The 19336-nt window shown below is 36.5% G+C and overlaps 2 protein-coding genes and 1 long non-coding RNA gene across 23 annotated transcripts in view; 2 read left to right on the forward strand and 1 right to left on the reverse strand.

Annotated features, from left to right (window-relative positions):
* Nucleotides 1-2671: 2671 nt before the first annotated feature.
* Nucleotides 2672-9343, forward strand: LOC102801568 (serum paraoxonase/arylesterase 2-like). Its single transcript, XM_078011799.2, has 9 exons — nucleotides 2672-3324; nucleotides 4533-4603; nucleotides 4980-5035; nucleotides 5180-5363; nucleotides 5923-6049; nucleotides 6214-6417; nucleotides 7543-7624; nucleotides 7734-7868; nucleotides 8551-9343. The coding sequence occupies exons 1-9, from the start codon at nucleotides 3260-3262 to the stop codon at nucleotides 8728-8730; spliced, it is 1104 nt and encodes a 367-aa protein (XP_077867925.1). The 5' UTR covers nucleotides 2672-3259; the 3' UTR covers nucleotides 8731-9343.
* Nucleotides 9205-19336, reverse strand: part of LOC100378430 (uncharacterized) — a 66749-nt gene continuing 56617 nt past the window's right edge. For 13 of the 21 annotated variants that reach the window (XM_085492749.1, XM_085492762.1, XM_085492758.1 and 10 more), the window contains 14 exons: nucleotides 19138-19257; nucleotides 17929-18042; nucleotides 17362-17481; nucleotides 16904-17017; nucleotides 16463-16576; nucleotides 16207-16320; nucleotides 15796-15909; nucleotides 14630-15001; nucleotides 14076-14186; nucleotides 13320-13433; nucleotides 12728-12835; nucleotides 12158-12289; nucleotides 11487-11597; nucleotides 9205-11208 (listed from right to left, as the gene is read on the reverse strand). In XM_085492749.1, coding sequence (XP_085348875.1) covers nucleotides 10832-11208; nucleotides 11487-11597; nucleotides 12158-12289; nucleotides 12728-12835; nucleotides 13320-13433; nucleotides 14076-14186; nucleotides 14630-15001; nucleotides 15796-15909; nucleotides 16207-16320; nucleotides 16463-16576; nucleotides 16904-17017; nucleotides 17362-17481; nucleotides 17929-18042; nucleotides 19138-19257 — 2135 coding nt within the window. In that variant the 3' untranslated portion in view covers nucleotides 9205-10831. The remainder of the gene's footprint in view (nucleotides 11209-11486; nucleotides 11598-12157; nucleotides 12290-12727; nucleotides 12836-13319; nucleotides 13434-14075; nucleotides 14187-14629; nucleotides 15002-15795; nucleotides 15910-16206; nucleotides 16321-16462; nucleotides 16577-16903; nucleotides 17018-17361; nucleotides 17482-17928; nucleotides 18043-19137; nucleotides 19258-19336) is intronic. The other 8 variants (XM_085492753.1, XM_085492750.1, XM_085492745.1 and 5 more) reach the window with 7 other exon arrangements.
* LOC146731977 (uncharacterized) lies at nucleotides 13351-19227 on the forward strand. Its single transcript, XR_014926951.1, has 2 exons — nucleotides 13351-13608; nucleotides 18950-19227. It is a non-coding gene; the product is annotated as an uncharacterized LOC146731977 (long non-coding RNA).

A 19336-nucleotide genomic window follows, 5' to 3' on the forward strand; every position in this document is an offset into this window, starting at 1 on the left:
CAATTACCGGGGGTAGTTCACATTATTTTGTATCTTTCTCCAAGCAACCCATAGAGGGCACTGTGTATTTAAAAAACATTCACTGGTTTGAATTCCAGTGGATACTAAATAGAAATATTCATTAGATTAAAAATTCACTTGTTTGAGAAAGGAAACTATACATTCTACTGTTAAATCATGGACCATTTTATTAGGTTCATACTGTCTATCAGTCATCCAAATCAGCTACTGGTAATAATTTAATCTGATTTATGTACATGCAGCGGTAAATTTGATAAAAATCATTAGCCACATTTTATTTATTATAAGTAATAGAGATGACATCTATTAGTAAAATAATTTGATTTTCAATAAACACAAATTAGAAACATACATTGATCATTATTGAGAAAAAAATTGTAGCACCTGATGGTTACCAAAAGAAAGTTGTTGTAAAATACATTGCAGTAATTAGCCTGTAGTAAGCACACCAATCACTGTCTTCCTTTTATTTTAAGAAACTATTCAACATCATGAAAGATGTTTATTCCAATCACAGTTTTGAAATATAGGTTCTGTCTTGTGTATAGGAATGGGATTGAATGTTTTGATCACTGAAGCAATATAAGACCAAACATGCTAAAACAGAAACATGTTATGTTCTAAGATATCAAATTTATACTGCTCCTTATACCGGGGTATAAACCACTACTATACCAAGATAATAATGTTTAAAAATTACAAAGGTATGAAGTATTGTTTTAACGACAACAATAATACACAGTCACCTGAGTTAGCCAGTGAAATTTGTTTACGTCTAATGTGGAAAGAATATTACCCAGTTCTTTAATGCTGTGTTCCCCAATCTTAGAAAAAAAATTTACCCAAAAACACTCAGGTCTAGAACAAGTAATATCAGGATAACCTTACATTTATTGAAACATGTCAAATTCCTGGAGAGGAATTAAACTGGTTTTATACAATTGTACCAGTTAAATGCTGCAAGCTAACATACTAGATGTTAAATAGTACATTGGAACAGTACATGCTTCAATGCCCCCAGACATCACTACCTCAAACAAGGATTAGCTGAATTAAAAAATAAATTAATTTGTCAAATAATTAATTTATTCAACACTAAAACGAACTACAGTGAGTTGTTCTATGGTCATATAACAATAAAAATAGATAAGATAAAATAAAATAAACTACACTAAGATACAGTAATGTTAATCAACTACACAGAATGCTAAATAAAGCTAAATAATATTACAAACACGCAAAAGATCATAATAAACTTATACGGTACAATACAATACACTAGCTAATATTATTAAGAAGTAACAAAATCACATTAAAATCACATTAGAGTCATAATTATGGTGGAAAGAATATTTTTAATTTTGGTAGAGCTGCTCACATCTCATTTGCATACATTTTTGTATGTATTGTGCAGTTCTTATTCCTGAACAATATTTCATGATTGCATTGAATTTTTCTAGTTCATTTAACTTCCTAAAATTTTGTATAATTTCCTTACAGTACTTGAATAATTCAATTCTGTGTGTATTGTACAGACTGCAGTCCATAAGGAAATGTATCTCATCTTCAATCTGCTTTTTAGCACAGTGTTTACAGACCCTTTCATTCCTTGGAGTTCTGCAATGCCTGCCAGTTTCAATATTAAGTTTGTGATCAGAGATTCTGAACTGGCATAGGGAGTGTCTCAGTTTAATATTACTCATTGTTATTAAACATTTTTCCATTTTAAACTGTGTTTTGAATGTTCTATAATTTTCCAATTTGTTTGTTCCACCATTTGCTCTGTTGTCATCAAATAGAGCTTCTTTCCATTTTATTTTATAATTTTCTTTCAGTAAAGCAGAGATAGTCTTGGTTTGGTGTGGTTTCTTTTTTTTTATTTGTTGTTTTATTGCCTTATCAAGATTGTTGTCACTGATTATTTTGTCGACATTTCTTGTCCACCTAGTTTTTACTGTATTGACCTCATCAAAGGTGCTTTTTATTAACTTGGGCGTCTATGGAAGTTTTGATCTGAGCCAGAATTTAATTATTTGTGTGATAATTTTTATGGCAAGAGGGTATCTTCCCAATTCCCCTAAGATTGCAAGCTTAGTAGCATTCTTTTTAACCCTCAGGAGTAATCAGAAGAAAGAATAGTTAACAGTTTCAATAATATCGCTATTTTTAGTGACTTCCTCTCCCCATACTTCACACCCATAGCTAATGATGGGTGCTATCAATTTATCAAATAGGTTTAGAGCTATGCTTATTTTGAGGTTTGAGACAGAATTGAGTGTTTGTTTTAGTACGAACTTGTACTAGTGTACGTTTGTTTCAGTAATAAGCCTTCTTCCCTAGATAACTATAGGCGTCCTTAGAAGGGACATACGCAATTAAATTGGGCTAGGAGTGGTATGGGGTGATGGTTTTGGTAAAAGGAGCCCCCCCCCCCCCCCCGTGTTGGAGCACAGGAACTATGATCAAATTTGAAATTTTAAACAGCAACCAATATTCTTCAAGCTGGTATTTTTTTTTAGATTTTATTTTTTCATTCCGTTTCACTGTTTTTTCGAGTTTAAAAAATATGAGCTGGCTGGAGCCTTCATCCCTTATTTCTTAAACTAGATACCAGCCGATAACCCCCCCCCCCCCGCTCATAGGGATTGCGTACAGTTGATCAAAGTTCCTGGGCTCCGACTGGTTGGAGGATCACAAGTGTTCATAGCAAAAATGTCTGGAGAGCATTTATAAAATAAAAACGATTAAATAATGTTGGGCTTAAGTTACAGCTCTGTTTTACTCCTGAAGAGTATGGAAATCTATTTGTTATTCTTCCGTTTAACAAGCTGTCGAAGATTCGGGTCAACGCAACGAGTCCGATGCCAATAAATATTCCAATAAATGTCAATAAATCCTACGTTCATAAACATGAATAAACATGCAAACTGAATCGCTATCTCGCGAGGCGATATTGGTTCAAATACTGCGTCAGGAAAACGTACGATTACTGGTAAACGCAAAACATCGAGTACACACTGCGAAGAAACCGAAAAAAACTAACAACTAACCTACCAGCCATTTTGTATAATGCAATATGGGTAATATGTAAAGTAGGTCGTATTCGTGAGGTCCTATTTGAGAGCTCCCAGATACGACCCAATGTGGCGTGCGCATAACCCTTCTCTCTGTAGTTGTAACTGTGTCTGGTGACCTTTGAACAGCGTACGTTTCAGACGAATCTGTGCATATACCAGCCATGCTCTTCCGCGTAGTGTTTCTTGTAATATTGGCGTTGGTGCTCAACCATGTAGCTAAAACAATGTGAGTATCAGGCAATCCTCGTCATGGATTCGCATTGTGTGGAGTGGAGGAGAGCGCTAGTTGTGTGTACAGCTGGGATTGAGAAACGCAAATGTAATAGGCTGAGTTAGTAGTCATGTATGTGTGACCTTGATTTGACCCTATTATTCAAATAATATGGTTTCTTTGTAACCCCGGGCGGAGTTACGTCACAAGACGTTCCACGTTGCTAAGTCGCTTACCACTGTACCATGTATTTGTATATGGGCTCTGTGCGCGCTGCTGTGGAACTCCGGTCAAGGAGCCGGTGAAAACAGCTAAAGTCAAGAAAACAACACAAACTCAACTTTGAAGTAATCCTGAACAACCAAATTTATATATGCTGCACACGCAGGGGTAATCTCATTACACTGTTCAAGGGAGCCTCAACAACAATCTCAAAGTACCGGAATTTTTCGGCAATTGTTAAAAAAACGTTTTCACCGTGATAGTTGCCAGGCAGTGAAAATGCCCGGATGCCTTCCCCGAGAATACTGTCTCTGACCTCACAATCAGAGGCTTACGTCTCCTGAATCAAAATCTTCACGATTTGCAGTCTGTTGCGATTGCGATCATGAAAACATTTATGAAAAATACTATAAAGTGCGTAAACGAGATGTGAACGCGAAAGTCCTGTGATCGCGAAATCCCAACATTTTTAAATATTTATGTTAGTTTCAGTTGTCGGCAAAAACATTTGTGTGCTATAAGCTGTACTCGTATATTGGTAGTGGTAAACGTATAATATGTGGAACGGCCATGGGTTGACTTGGTTTTAAAATTAATAATTATGTTTCCAATGCATCCCCAAACCGTAAATATAGTGATGACTCTAGAAATAACATTCTTTTCTTCGCAATAATGGTAAAAAACTGTAATCAGTGTTTATGAACAGCGATCGGTTACGCAAATGAGCCGGAACGCGCTTTTAAATTTGTTCTCACAAACTACGTTAATTTTTAGGATTTAGAAAATTTGGTACATTTGATAAATATGATATGAGATTCGCAACCCTACAATGTTATATTTATTAAATTTGTGTATATTTTCATATGTGTCTCGTCAAAGATTCGGAAAAAATGACATTCGTTCAATAAATCTTATATTGTAGGGTTACTCATGCGTTATATGCACCACATACAATCTTGACAAATAAAAAACTGCATGTTTTTTAATTGTAATTTTCTCAGATATTTGCTAGGCTTCTTTAAGGTAGTATACAAACAGCATCCGGGTTTTTGTCGAACTGTGCCTGGCGTTGGTGAGTATACCTATGAAACGTTCGTATTATAAACTCAAAATTGATTTCAATTGAGAACAAAATGTTTTTCCTCCTTGTGGATTAGTAGGTTGGAGTGTAATGTAATTTAGGATATATTTATTTCTAACATTTCCATGTTCACCCACAGAGCCGCAATTTCTGCTCTGTCGGAAATACTAGTATTCTGATATATGTTCCAACGCCCATGTTAAGGGATGCCATAATTAAAGCGATTGATTCCTATTATAATACAGTCACACCAAATGTAAATTCACGATATCACCAGCAACGCATGCATCATTATGTTACAAAACAACATTACGCATAATTTCAAAAGTGAATCGAAAATAATTTTAAACAAAATTTCATTTTACAGAAAAAGGGTCAGAAGATGTGACTGTTGCTAGTAATGGTTTGGCGTTTATTTCATCGGTGAGTTAATTTACATAATTGTGACAATGTTATCGGTGTTTATGAATGAATTATTTTGGACCATGTAAATTACCACACGTATTATAGGTTAAACTAATGTGTGTATATCTTAGATTGATGTGAACCATTTTATTGCCTCAAAAGGAGCTAAATGGAAAAAAAGAAACCGTCGATCCGAGTCGCATGCCTCCAAATATCAGAGGAAAAATATTCCTTTTTGATTTCAACCATCCAGAGAATGACGTCATAGAGCTTCCCCTGAAAGGTGATTTCGACAGAGACAGCTTTTATCCACACGGCATTAGTTTGTATGAAGATGATAAAACAGGTGAAGCTTGATTGTTACATTTCTGCACCATATATAACTCTTACAGCATTATTCAATGTGTACAATAGCGAAAGTCCATATGAACGTTATATTTATATTCAGTTGGCACGGCACCAACTTTAGATAGAAGAATAGCAATATGAACTCCCGTTCCACTAGAAAAATTAGAACTCTTTTCATGATGAAATAAATAAATTTAAAACAATATAATAATAAGATGAGTATCAATAAGTTTGTTTCCCCATATTTTGTCTGATTTTCTCTATTTTGAGATAGATCGTGTGTGCTTCATCACCACATGTAATCAAGTCGCATAATTCGCGCAATAAGTGCCCAGTGTATCGTACGTGAAACGAGCATGACAAAACGCAGCATTACTGCCCACTCTATCAACAAAGATGTTGCATATGACGTGATAAAGCGTGATACAATCTAATGTGCCGAACCACGGGCTACAAGTTTCGCCGTATGATCATGACAAAAAGCTGGTGTGATACGAGTCTATCGAATCGTGGGCTACGAGTTTTGCCATTATTATTGGTTGTATTTTTATTTTCAGATGAAAAGAGACTGTTTGTTGTCAATCATCGCGCCCGTGGTGACGAATGCATCGAGATATTTCGGTTTGAAGAAAAGATTAAATCGCTTATTCATTTGAAAACGATTAGAGGAGATAATATATACAGGTAAATCCATCTGATCTGTGGATTCCATGACGCATGCTTCTCAGATAATTCATTGATTTAGCATAAGCTTTTGGAAATGCCAGCCATTTCGGTCACATGCATTCTATTCGAGAATGTTAATTTCTTTGTCAACTAATTTATTATTCAACCATGTTTATTTTTAGTGTAAACGATGTTGTAGCTGTAGGTCCCGATTCCTTTTATTATACAAATGATGGATATTTTGTCATGTCGGAATTTTTTAAGCGAGTCGAGTTGTTTGCAGATGTGGCGTGGACAAATGTGGGATTCTACGACGGCAACACGGATAAGATTGTGCAATCTGGACTGCAGTATGCCAATGGAATAAACGTATCACCGGAAGGACGGTAAACTGGATCATATTTACTGCTTATATCGTTTTTATATCAATACAATACCCTGTGTAATACGTAGTTTATGTAAGTCGTGCAACCTAGAGACGAAGTGCTTCTGTTACCTTATGGGTTTTTAATGCATTAGTCAATTGAACGCGGGGCCGAGAAATGTGGTTATTAGTAATAAGTCAATCCTGAACAATCCCGACCGATCCCCACACTCAGGGGCACGTTTTTTATGTACAAACCCCATAATCATTACATCTGGTTTTTATGAGCAGCAATGAATATGTCCTCGTTTTTGCATTGATGATTTCTATGTCTAACAATTGTACATGTATATTTTAACATGCTGGTCACACCAAAATTGAACTTGGTTGATATCTTATAGTGATTGATCGGATTTCAAGTTTGGAGATGATCAGATGATAAAATTGTTTGATTAATTGTACCCATAAAAAGAAAACAACTTAAAGTTATAGTTTCACAGATATTTTTAAACAAATGAATCAAACAGCTTTTGAAATTTGGACAAAAGTTCACACTGATTAATATGACATTCAAGTTGGAAGAATATAGTGACAGAATTCAATTTGTGTTCAGTGGAAGATTTTCATACGAGTACATTCTGGTAATAATATTTTTATTGACAAGAAGGTGTAATTTAATTTAAAATTGTCAACTTCAGTTTTAGTGATTGTCCCTATGAATTATTATTCGCGAGGTCTCGGACATATTTTCTCTGTATATATCGGCTCGATACCGGGGAAAATTCCGGTACACAATAATGCGACAATTTTTACTAACCCGTCATACCCCGCCCCTTGCTGCCAATTCATTAATGACGTATTTTACGTTGTCAATATTGGTTCGAGCTGTAGTCTTTTGTCAATGAAATAATGTATTTTTAGGGATTTACTATATTTTAATGACTACACGAACAAACAGTTGTTGCTTCGAACCAGTTGTTGCTTCGTAGCTTTTACTTCCTCGAAACCTATAAAACCCATGATGTAATCATTTAAACATTTCTTTCACACCGGATCAATTATGTACGAGTTGCAGACCTTCCATGAGTGCATGATTTGGATTATTAATTCATTTACATAAAATAATTAAACTACTGTCTCTATTCAGGTATTTGTATGTATCATCAGTTATTAGAGGTTTCATTTACGTCTTCGAAATTAGGAACGACAATTCAATTGAAGAAAAGCAGGTGAGAGCTGCAACTGACGAGTCACCCAGCGTATTTCGCCTACGCCTCGTTAGCAATTACACAACTGTGATGTGTGATGTTTTTATATGATTAACATTATTTATTTTAGAGAATTAACGTGTACTCAGGTGTTGACAACATAGAGATTGATAAAAAGACGGGTGATCTATGGTTGGGTTGCAACGCTGTTTTGTACCAATTTGTTCAGCATGTAGGAAACGTTACGATACCTGCACCTTCGCTTGTAAGTATGTTCTCATTGTGTAATGTATAATGCTATAGTTTACTAAATAAGAAATCATGCAGTCCGTTAAGTCGCATCGGTTTAATTGAAGCCGACCATCCATCGCCACCACTACGCGCGTGACCGAGTTAAATTAAAGCGGGAGGGTCGTCACCTGCACACGCGCGAGAATTGAGTCCCAAGCGACGATAACAACACACGCTAAAAAGACAAAGGCTCATGGGTAGACGCTTGTTTGTAAACAGTGGCACGGTATGACCATCTGACGCATGCGCAGGTGACGACTCCCCCCCCCCCCCCCACCGCTTTAAATAATTTGAGCTAGGTCCATTTCAAATTTAAACCAACAGACGTTGTTGCCTAAACACGTAACTTCGCGTTCGATTTTCCCATGAAAACACATCATACCACGCGCCGTTGTGTTTGATTTCGTCGCTAGACAGATCATGCGTAAGTGGAGTCCTAGTACGCGGGATTTCGCAGAAAACGACAAATGGTCTAGTAATAAACCTTGGCTGGCGCGGGTAGCGAATTCGTTATAGTGATATTTCTATATCAGAAAACAATCCAACAATTTAAATCTGAATCGACTGGTACAACATGATAAAGAAATAATAATTTACGTTTTAAGTTATTCAATACTACTTACCTATACTTGTTTTCGTGGTTGTTTGTCGAATAGGTGTTGAAAGTCCGCCTTGGCTCCAAGAGCGCCCCTTACGACAACGTTGATATCCAGCAAGTGTTCATGGACGACGGTTCTCTTCTAAAAGGTTCCAGTGTTGCCAGTTACTATGACAACAAAATGCTTGTGGGTACAGTGCTGGATAAACTAGGGTTCTGTGAAATTAAACATTTGTAAACAGTATACATATACAAAAATGGTGTATTTGATTGGCTATCTTATGGGAATGGAAGGTGGGGTGTGGAAAAATCTAAATAATTATCCTGGCGCATTATTCATTATCGTTTTACAATTATACATGAGCTATACCTCATTTTGTTCAGGTGTAAGCTAATCATTTCGTATTCACAAGCGGTGCTCCTGGTCATAGATAAGCTAATGCGTTTTATTTTTAGTTTGCGGGAGGCTTGAACTCTTTGTATGGAAATGTATATTGTAATTTGCAAGTTGTTTTCAATCGCCAGTTGAATTTTATTTAGAAGTGTCGTTATTTTTTTAGAATGTCAGATACAATTTATCGACTCGAACACGTACGTATATCAATAATTCGACAAATATCATTCACTTGAATATCTTCTTGTACGACACACTTAGACATTCTTCGTGCAGTAGCAACCAGTGTTTTCCATGCAAATAATGAAGAGACATGTATAAAGCTGACACAAATTTATTATCGATTTAAATAAGAATTATTATACAGAATTAAATCATGGAAGCTCATTTGTATCAAGGTGCATACGTGATGAAATCTTTGAATATCGATCAAAATAAAAAAAAACAATTTGCTAAACATGTCAATGACCTCTTCTTTGCTTGTTTGTTTTTTCCCCCCGTTTGTAAAAAAGGTCTTAGACATTACAAGTGGACAGTAATAAAGGTGTTATAGATCTTGAATTAAATTCAATTTTAACCCAAACTTCCTCCATTTATACATGTAATCAAAATAGCTGCCATTCATCGAAAATATAATAAAGCTTTTCATTTGTTTTAAAAACATTTTATTTATTGAGAAATATTTCTAAATTGGCTATTTTCTAAACTTTTTTCCAAACTGTCAAATTAGACACACGCACTTTCAACTCGAAGTTCCGACTTTCCATGACAAAATGAAGAAATAACGTCTCTATTACCATGCAAGTAATTAAACAAATTACAATCACATAAAAAAATTAAAATCGCATGCAGCTCTGCGTCATCCAGTGTCAAGAATTCTAATAATCACCCCCAGTTTATTTACAATTAATTCAACTCTGTTAAAATTCTACGATTTGCCACTATTTGTTTCAAAATAAGTATTCTCAAAACTTGTTGGTGTTATTGAAAAAAAACATTCAACAGTTTGACAGCTTATCTTTAAAATGATACGTAGGACGGCTCAAGTTAGTAAAAGTCAGAAAGAAAATGACATCTTCAGTAAGTTTTTAGACGCGAATAAGTTCAGCAACACTGTCGAATCAGCGAGTTGTTATTGCAGAACACACACTGAAACACACATCAAAAAAATGATACATATATGCGATGCAAAATTGAAAAGAAAACTGGGTAACTGTTAACAATATTGCAAGTAATAGAAACTGGCAACAAGGTGACCACAAAAAAGAAAAGTCGACGATCATACGTGATGGAATAATAAGAAAATGTGAAATGCTTACAAATTCACATCACTTTGACATTACTACAATATCGATTGAAATTACATAAATACAACGGAAAATACTATTGGAAATTGTTGGGATGTGATCAGCTGACATAACTGCTCGATGCCGAACCCTTTTAAAATATGTGTCTCATCAAGTTAATAGTAAAATGTAATATTTAAAACATTGGCAACAATAATGCTCTGGGGGAAATGGTCAATTCTGGAATATAAAAAAATGCAGCACACTGAAATAAAAAAACGTTTCGTGCAGTTGTGGAATTTTAGAATTTAATTTAGCATATTTTGGAAGAAACTCTTGATGGAAGGAAAATATGAAAAAATATAATAACTTGGTATAAGTTTAAACATCAAAACCATGCTCCACTCGTCTTTCCTAGTCAGTCGAGTAGGTGAAAGAAAGTTCTGCTGTTTCGCAGAGAAAAAAATAAAGATGCCAAGGCTTTACGCAGATGAATCTAAACAATGCAGAGACTATAAATACTAACTGTGGCACCTTGATTTTTTTTATAAAAATTATTGTACAAAAAATACACGATGTGTGTCATAAATCTTAAATCATCACCCTATAAATACACTGTACAAAATTAAAATACAAATTCATTCAATGCTTATACACATTCATACTGGACCGCCAACGTCAATACTGCTCGTCCCACTATCCCCTTCAAATCCGGCATTATAATTGTGCTGTGGGTGCGGACTGCCATTAGATAAAGACCTTCCTTTCGATATCGTGGCAACTTCTGTCGGTTCAACGTGCACACCGTCGCCTGAGTGGGTGTCGTAGGATTCGTTAGAGAGGGAGTTGCGCATTTTCCAATTGTCGCGACCCGGATGACCAAACCGTTTCGACGAGGGACCTCTGCGCATGCACACGACGAGGGAGATGAGAAAGAGGAGAAGTGCTGCCACGGCAACGGCAATTACTATCACGCCGATCAGCCATGGCTCCATAGTGTCCGTGGTTGAACTTTCAGCGATTCCAATGTCTGAAACTAAGCACGGAATCAATTTATCAACATCATAAATTCGAATAATGTTGTGCATAGTAAGTTGTCAGCTAGATATCAAATTTATTTGTTATTCATCATCGATTTTTTTTATGTTTTGATGTATGACAACAGCGTAAACATTTGAATCCAATTTACAAAATAATATCAATATAAATATCGTATATCGAAGTCTCGTGGCGATCCGGATACTATTTATTCATTTGTTAAACTAGACCGCAATCCTCAGTAAAAATCAATCGCCATATTGAAAAATAGCTTACCTGTGTTGCACGTGGGTCCTTCATAACCAGACTCGCATGTACACGAAAAGCTACCAACTAGATTGACACATGTTCCATGTTCACAAGGATTGCTTTGACAGTCGTCGATATCTGAATATGTAAATAAAATAATATTAGTTTGAATTAATTTCGCGTGTAGTTCTAAAACCCCACGGGAATTCATTATTAACTGTGAAAGTAGTCTGCTAATTCAATGGAAAGTGTCGTGTGCAAAAAGAGTGTGTGTTTGTTTGTTTCTTGTATTACTGTTTGCTTTTGAATGTTTTGAAAGTAATATTTTAAACAAAACACTCTAATACATACATACATACATACATACTATTATACAAAAAAGTTCCACAACCACATGCCACCAATATCTGTATTGCTATGGAAAATCACGATGATGCAAGATCACGCAAGAAACTCGGTCGGGGGTGTGGTGTCGATCACCTATTCATAACCTGTCGATCACTTTAAACGTGACGAATTTGTCTTATTCTTCTTTTTAATTCCGGCACATATTTTTAAAATTACGTCACCTATATCTGGTGTTGAGAAAAAAAAAACTTGCATCGACCGTTAACAACACAGCCTGAATAGTTCAGCTGCGAACGAGGTTGCATTGATAACCATTATGCCCCATGCATAAAAAAGATTCAACAAATTACCGATTTCACAATATGGTCCCTCGAATCCGGCAGTACAGTTACACTCAAATTCAGAATCAGAGTCAGAGTCACTTAGACAACTCCCACCATTTTGACATGGGTTTTGCGAACAATCAGTGACATTTATGTAAGCTTGCAAGTAATACAGAAAAGTGTAGAGACAAGTATAGAAGATACAATTGTGTGGCATGAAGATGCTGATATACGTATTAGTTCACAGAAATACAGAGATATATCGTAGTTAGTGGATAAAACAACAATTATCGTGTCCATTCTGAAGAACAGTGTATGCCATACTATTGTAAAGAGACATGATTTGCCTTCTGTGGACTACTCTACATTACACTACATTATAATATATTCCAAAATGATATAGAAAATATTATGCGTTGAAAATAATTAATATGTATTACATTTGAATGGGAAAATGTACAACTTGTCCGTGTCATTATGTCCATGACATGTTGTTTTTTTAGGGATAGCAGACACTGCTTCTTTTTGTTATATTGTAGTTGTATAGAATACACTTATATGCTATTAACGCTAGATGAAACCTAATATAATTCTCACCATTCTCGCAGAAATCACCGGTGAACCCACTGGTACAATCGCAATAGCTCTTGCCACCAGAAGAAACGCACACTCCGCCGTTTTCACAGCTTCGCGACCCACATGACACTGCAGAAGAAAAAAAACAATATGTAGTTTAACCTCACGGCCAGGACCAGTGACAAATGCGAGACAACTGTTACGAAGCATGGACAACGGCGATTAATCGTCATCAGTTACAAATTGCGTGGTGTTACCAGCCTGAACATGTCTGAATGGGCGAGGGTTACATAAGTACCTGGGAACATAGTTCACTTTATTTTGTACGCACGTATTTTATATTGGTTTTATCATGGAACTATAAAGTTCCATGGTTTTATTAAACACGCTACCAGATAAACAATTGAGAAAAACAGCTGTGAGGGGAGAAACACAATAGACACTAAGCAGAACCAACTTTTCCAATATTTGTGTAAAATATTGATACTGTTTAGCTTTGTATACAACTTAGAGTACGTGGCACTATATGCTTTTACAGCGATGTAAGTTATTGTCAACATTGTCGTTCATGTAGGAATCAATGTGAGATTTGCTTATTCAAAAGTGGACTCACCTTCATCACACGTGCTTCCGGTGTAACCAATTACGCATGTGCAAAGTAGGGCATTGTCATCTCCAATGGTGCATGTACCGCCATTTTCACACGGATTGAAACTGCATGTTGTCCCTGCGAAAAAATTGAACGAGGATGTTTTTAATATGGTCTGTGCTACGTAACATAACAACGAAGACGAAGGAAAAGTACGGTTTCATTTGTTGCAGTAGGTATATCCGATCACTTCGTGTATGAAACGAAGATTTATAATGTTAATCACACAGATGAATGGGATTTTAGGAATCCAGTGAGTACCTAGTTTAATACACAAGTTAAATCATACATAATTCACAGCAGCATGGACATATCATTGTCAGTCTGTCACATTGTGGTTAAACCAAGCGCTTTGCGCTAGCCATTGTAAACTCCTTTGCCAACAGTTGGGGTCGCTGGTCAAATATATGGCCAATATCACGACAACGACATGTAAACTTTAGCCAGAGAGACTGACATTTTTCAGTTCCAGTTCTTGTTTAGTAACCTTTCTAGTTATGCAATAGCTACATAAAGTCTGAAGGTATGCCGGGGACTATATGCAGTTGCACCATACTTTCGCTACTTGTGTAGTTCCTCGGGAATTTGATTTCCTTGTGTCCACTTCCCCCGAATTTGAAGGGTAAGGGTTTACACTGACTGACGCATACACTAAGCAATCTAACTTATTTATCTGACATTTGAAATCAAAAATTTCAATCATATCAAGCAACCCCTTACTAATTTTGCAGTCTGTGCCAGTGAAGCCATCGACGCATGTACACTGGTAGTCAGTTCCTTGATTTGTGCAAGTTCCGCCATTATCACAGGGATTGGAATTGCATGGGTTGGCTGTGAATATAATAAGAAAGGAATATTCTAAGGGTGCACGTGTTGTTAAGAAGAAACCCCACTATGATTATAGCATTAGCTCATTCGTGGAAGAATTATGACAATCATACAAATTAAATAACCATTACAGATACCGACTTTTAAAGCACAAGTATTAATTACTGTAGAATACTTTATTTTCGCTTGGAATTTATTTTCGCTATTTTCGCTGAAGGGATGATTCCGTGAAAATAAAATCCAGCGAATATACTTTTTTTCCTATATTTCACATTAAACTCATCAGAAATCAGTGAAAATAAATTCCATACAAAACGCCCAAAAAGCCTTTTCAGCGAAAATTAATTCCAGCAAAAATAAAGTATTCCACAGTAGTTTGAAAGATTTGTTTATATATTAGTAAAGCAAATATTAATTGAGTGGCAGTTGGTAGATGAGGTGTCTACCTTCTATAAGCTCTTGAAACTCAATTGTCCAGCCGGGAGCTGTTTTGTGTCCATCGGTTGTCCATCTCACCCAAAGGATATGAGAGTTTGTCATGAATTCGAATGGAGTATCCAGGTTCCCGGTCAACGGTTGCGCATCGGGAGTTACCACAGTGGAAACGTCGCCAACGCGTGTCCCAGAGCCAATCTCCAACGAATCGTACGGGGCCTCGGTGTAGAATTCCATCACCACAATCTTGATGGTTTTCCCCGGCGAGGTCATTATGGTCCAATCGCAGTGCTCGTTATTGTAGTAGTTGTAGGGTGAGTTTGGTGATTTTATTCCGAGCAAACCGGCTGTTGGAATCGACATTAGTCCTCCACACGAGGTCGCTGCAACAACGGGAGAGATTTGTGTTGCCATGCGAGAATGTTAGTTTAGATTGAAGAGAAAATAGAAAACGATTATGTTATTTAAAGTAAAGTGCTGAAGTAAAGGAATATAAGAATCATGCAAAGTTTACAGTAGTCTTTAACAATGCATGTTCATTTCAAGATGTTATATCACGACCCTACAACAGTATACACCTGGCGGTTGATTAGCTGACCGTTATTGTATTAAAAGTGCGTATTTTCACAGTTTAATTTGCACACACATTTGCTTAATGAGTATCGACATGTGTACACCACACAATTGAGTTGTGTGTTTTACTTTTAATTTATTTTTTTTTACGAAATGTGTTTGCGACTTTGGAAAAAAATAGCTACCTACTGCCAAAGTGGTCGAAGAAGTAAATACATGTATTGTCAAACATGGAAACATAGGTATTATGAGTAAGTGTGTTTGTCTCTTTTTTTTGTGAAGTGTGGTATAACCCCGGAATGAACACATATTCAAGACCTAGTGGATTATTACTGTGGTGCACATTCATGCATTGCAGCAGGTTCAAGGCATATAGCATGCGATTGTCAGATCTTGTTGTACTTCCGCATTGTTTCACTTCCGACGACCCTTGAATATCAGCGAAATGCAAATCATCCTTAAAAGTGAAGAAACTCGACCTCAGTCAAAAACCAGACACCGTGTATCGAATCACCGAAGAAGAGAGCCCCTCTAGGCAAGCGATGGGTTTCACCATTATCACCCTCGGTAGAAGTAAACATAACAATGAGTTATTGTCGCTTACGTTGATGACAGTTGGTTCCACTATACTCATTCGGACATCGACATGTGTAGATGTACTCTAAGCTATCACACGTACCTCCATTCAAACAAGGGTTGCTGGCACAGAAATTGGAAACTGAGAGAGAAAGGTGGACCTCCGCATCAATTGAGACACAACAAACTGTTATATACAGTACACAATTTGGCGAATAAATGCAATCCCCGACTAAGAGTGCGCATTGTTCACGATGGCACGTGTCTTTCTCAACGACACTTCAGTTAGATACTTACCTCTCAACAACATGATGATATGTGCACAACATCGGTTAGTATTGTGGTTTTGACGACTTAAAATACCTCAATCGCATTTTTAATCTCGAACTGAAGTACAATATACTCTAGTAAGATTATGTTAATGGAATACCATACTTACTTATTTGGCAGTTTGTTCCAGTCCATCCATTAGAGCATTGGCATGTATACGTAGTTCCATCGCTGATGCAAGTTCCCGAATGTTGACAGGGATTATTGGTGCATGGATTAGTCACTACGTAAATAGATGATTAATTAGTATCTATTCCTGTGGATTTTAACTCAAAGATATTATCAAATATCCGGATATCGCTCGACTTGAATTTAACTATTCATCTACATGTAAAAGTCAACAACAAAAATGGATCAGCACTTACATGTTTCGCAGTTGGGTCCACTCCAGCCGACTGCGCACTGACATCGATAAATCAACCCTACAATGGAACAGGTTCCAGAATTTTGACACGGTTGACTTTCACACGGATTGATTTCTAAAAAAAAAAACGAAACGCCATCGAAATGATCAGATAAAAATGTGTGCATATAAAAGTCACATTGAAGAAAACGTAATAACCAAATGATACGTTATTGTGGTTAGCATAGAGGATGCGTCGAGAAAATAATGAACTGATTGAATTATGTACGAAAAAATCAATCGTGTGTTCAGTGGGTGCTTGCGTATCCTATACGAACTAGTAAACATAGTATGTGCATTATTTTGGAGTTGGGTATATTCATAAGACGTGACGTCATGCTCAACGGCATTCTGAATGTAGGTGCAGAGAATGCGCAGATGATACTAAAAATACAAAATGTACCTTGTTCACATAAAAGACCGGTATATCCCGATGTACATACGCATTCAAATGTAGTACGAAAGTTCACGCACGTTCCGCCATGCAAACAACTGTTCATATCGCACAAGTTTACTTCTACAAAAGACATGAGAGAGGAAGGCATGCATATGATAAAATGGTGTCGTATATGTCTCCTTCACCAATATGTAAACGTTTAAAAACATAAAACATGGCGTACATCAAGCCAAAAAATAAAGTATATTCTAATAATAGATAATAAACAAATAAAAAAAATAATTCATTTAAGATGCGAAATCAATGAAGAGTGCATTACAGATGAGAGAAAATAAATTGAAACATTACGTAGTACGCGCGCGGGAGCTTTTACACACTTGCATTGTTTACTTGTTTGCACGCCGAGGAACGTAACATTCTGTCGTTCGAATTTATCATTTGGTATGTCTTGTAGAACCACCTACCTTGATCGCAGCGATTTCCAGTATATCCGAATGGACAAACGCACTGGAATGTTCCCAGATATGGCACACACGTGGCTCCGTTTTGACAAGGATTGGTGATACATGGGTCCTGGCTCACGTCTATAAGATTCACATGAAGTGAGAGTCTTTACACAATGATGCAAGTCAAATTAAACAAATGTATATATTTCAAATGTGGACAAAGGCTCATATGTCAGTCGCCCTAACACACCATTTGTTGGCCATTTTAGAAATGTTTTTTTTTTTTTATAAAAGATAGTGCGCATTGGTTTAATATTATATTAATGCATGCTCGTGACAAATGCCATCTTCTATGCAATTTCACTAAGTGGACTATGCTACGACTAACACTTTAAAATAGTTCTGTTGATAATTGTTATTAAACATAGCCTATGAATATAATTATATATCTAATAATTGTATGCAATCGTCATAAAATATTATACGTATAACCGTATTAGCGATACACTGAGCGGCGTGTCAGTTCTGATTGGATGAACGGTTATTTCATTGACGGGGGTAAAAACAAATCAGCATCCCACTTACATGTTTGACATTGGGCTCCTGTGTAAGCCTGTGGACATACGCAATAGAAACCCTGTGACGTGTCCAGACAAGTACCACCATTATTACACGGGGAACTGTCACAAGGATTACTGACTGGAACGTGAAAAAAGATTACATTTATTGGTAAATGTGTACAGTGAACACATGGTGTGTTCATTACCAGGTCATTGTGGATTGTTGAGGCGCCGTGAATTGTTGTAATAGACACGCGTAACTATTACAATTTATTATGTTACAGAGCCGTATTTAAGAAATTATAATGGTGTGCCAACATTCCACAACGATAGAACATATTCTGGAACAATTCAGATATGTGTTGTTTGTGCTAAATCTGGAAGATAGCGGAAAAGTTGGGTTAAAAATTCAAATTAATAAGCGAGCTAATCTAATTTGCATACAGTATTAATATGCTTTCCCTCGGATACAGCCACTCACACAATTACGTGTTTTTGTTCGAAATTTGTTGCCGCTTTGAATCTTTGTTTTAAGACAGGTCTCCTGCAAACAACGTTTTTGGGTAACAACGAAACTTTTGGGGGTTACACTTTACTAAACGGGAATTTGAACCATTTCACGTAAACTTGCATGCAATTGGGAGTAGTCGGGGAACGCATAACGTGAGAATTAAGGTATAAATTTCCGTGCACCACGTCACTGGAAAACACTCAACTGATTACTTGAGCTGTGCAAAAAAAGAACACATCAAAACAGAACGATTCACACACAAGATTAATACAAAATTAACTCGTGCTCCATTAATGCTACAAAGAGAATATGAGACAAGTTGTCAGCAGGTGCAAGTGGAGGGGCAGTGCCCTTTGTATCACGGGAAATACGCCAGTCACTTGACAGGAAAGAGATTAAGGAAGGCTTCAAAACAGCCAGTGGTCACGAATGGATCATAAAAGATGTGACGAGAATTTAATAGGTCAATTAATAGTATGAGCGACAGAAATGCATCTAAGTAATTTTAATTGAGTGTTTATCAATTATTCATTAGGAGGAGAAACCAAACAGCAATCAAACACACCAGGATTGTATATACTGCGACTATTTTGAGGACATGGCAATCTACAGTCCAAAGAAACAATTATAGTATAGACTTCCTGTTGGTGCGTGTCTGCTGGAGAATTTGTTTACATTAGACAGTTTGCTTGTTAGTCAAATTGGTGAGGACCCGATGCAAACCTATAATTTGGCACTGTTTCATGACACTGTGACACTGTTGTTCAGTTAATGAATATGCAATATCATTAATAAATTCAGATGTGACTTCTCTCCTCCTTCTCTTAAGGCAGGGATCATCATCTAGAAGAAATACGAATCAAGGGGACATATAACAAGGTTAGGAACATGCATACATATACGTTTAGTTAATAAACTCAAC

Source organism: Saccoglossus kowalevskii, chromosome 18 (assembly GCF_978046115.1).
Source record: "Saccoglossus kowalevskii chromosome 18, keSacKowa6.1, whole genome shotgun sequence".
NCBI lineage: Eukaryota > Metazoa > Hemichordata > Enteropneusta > Harrimaniidae > Saccoglossus > Saccoglossus kowalevskii.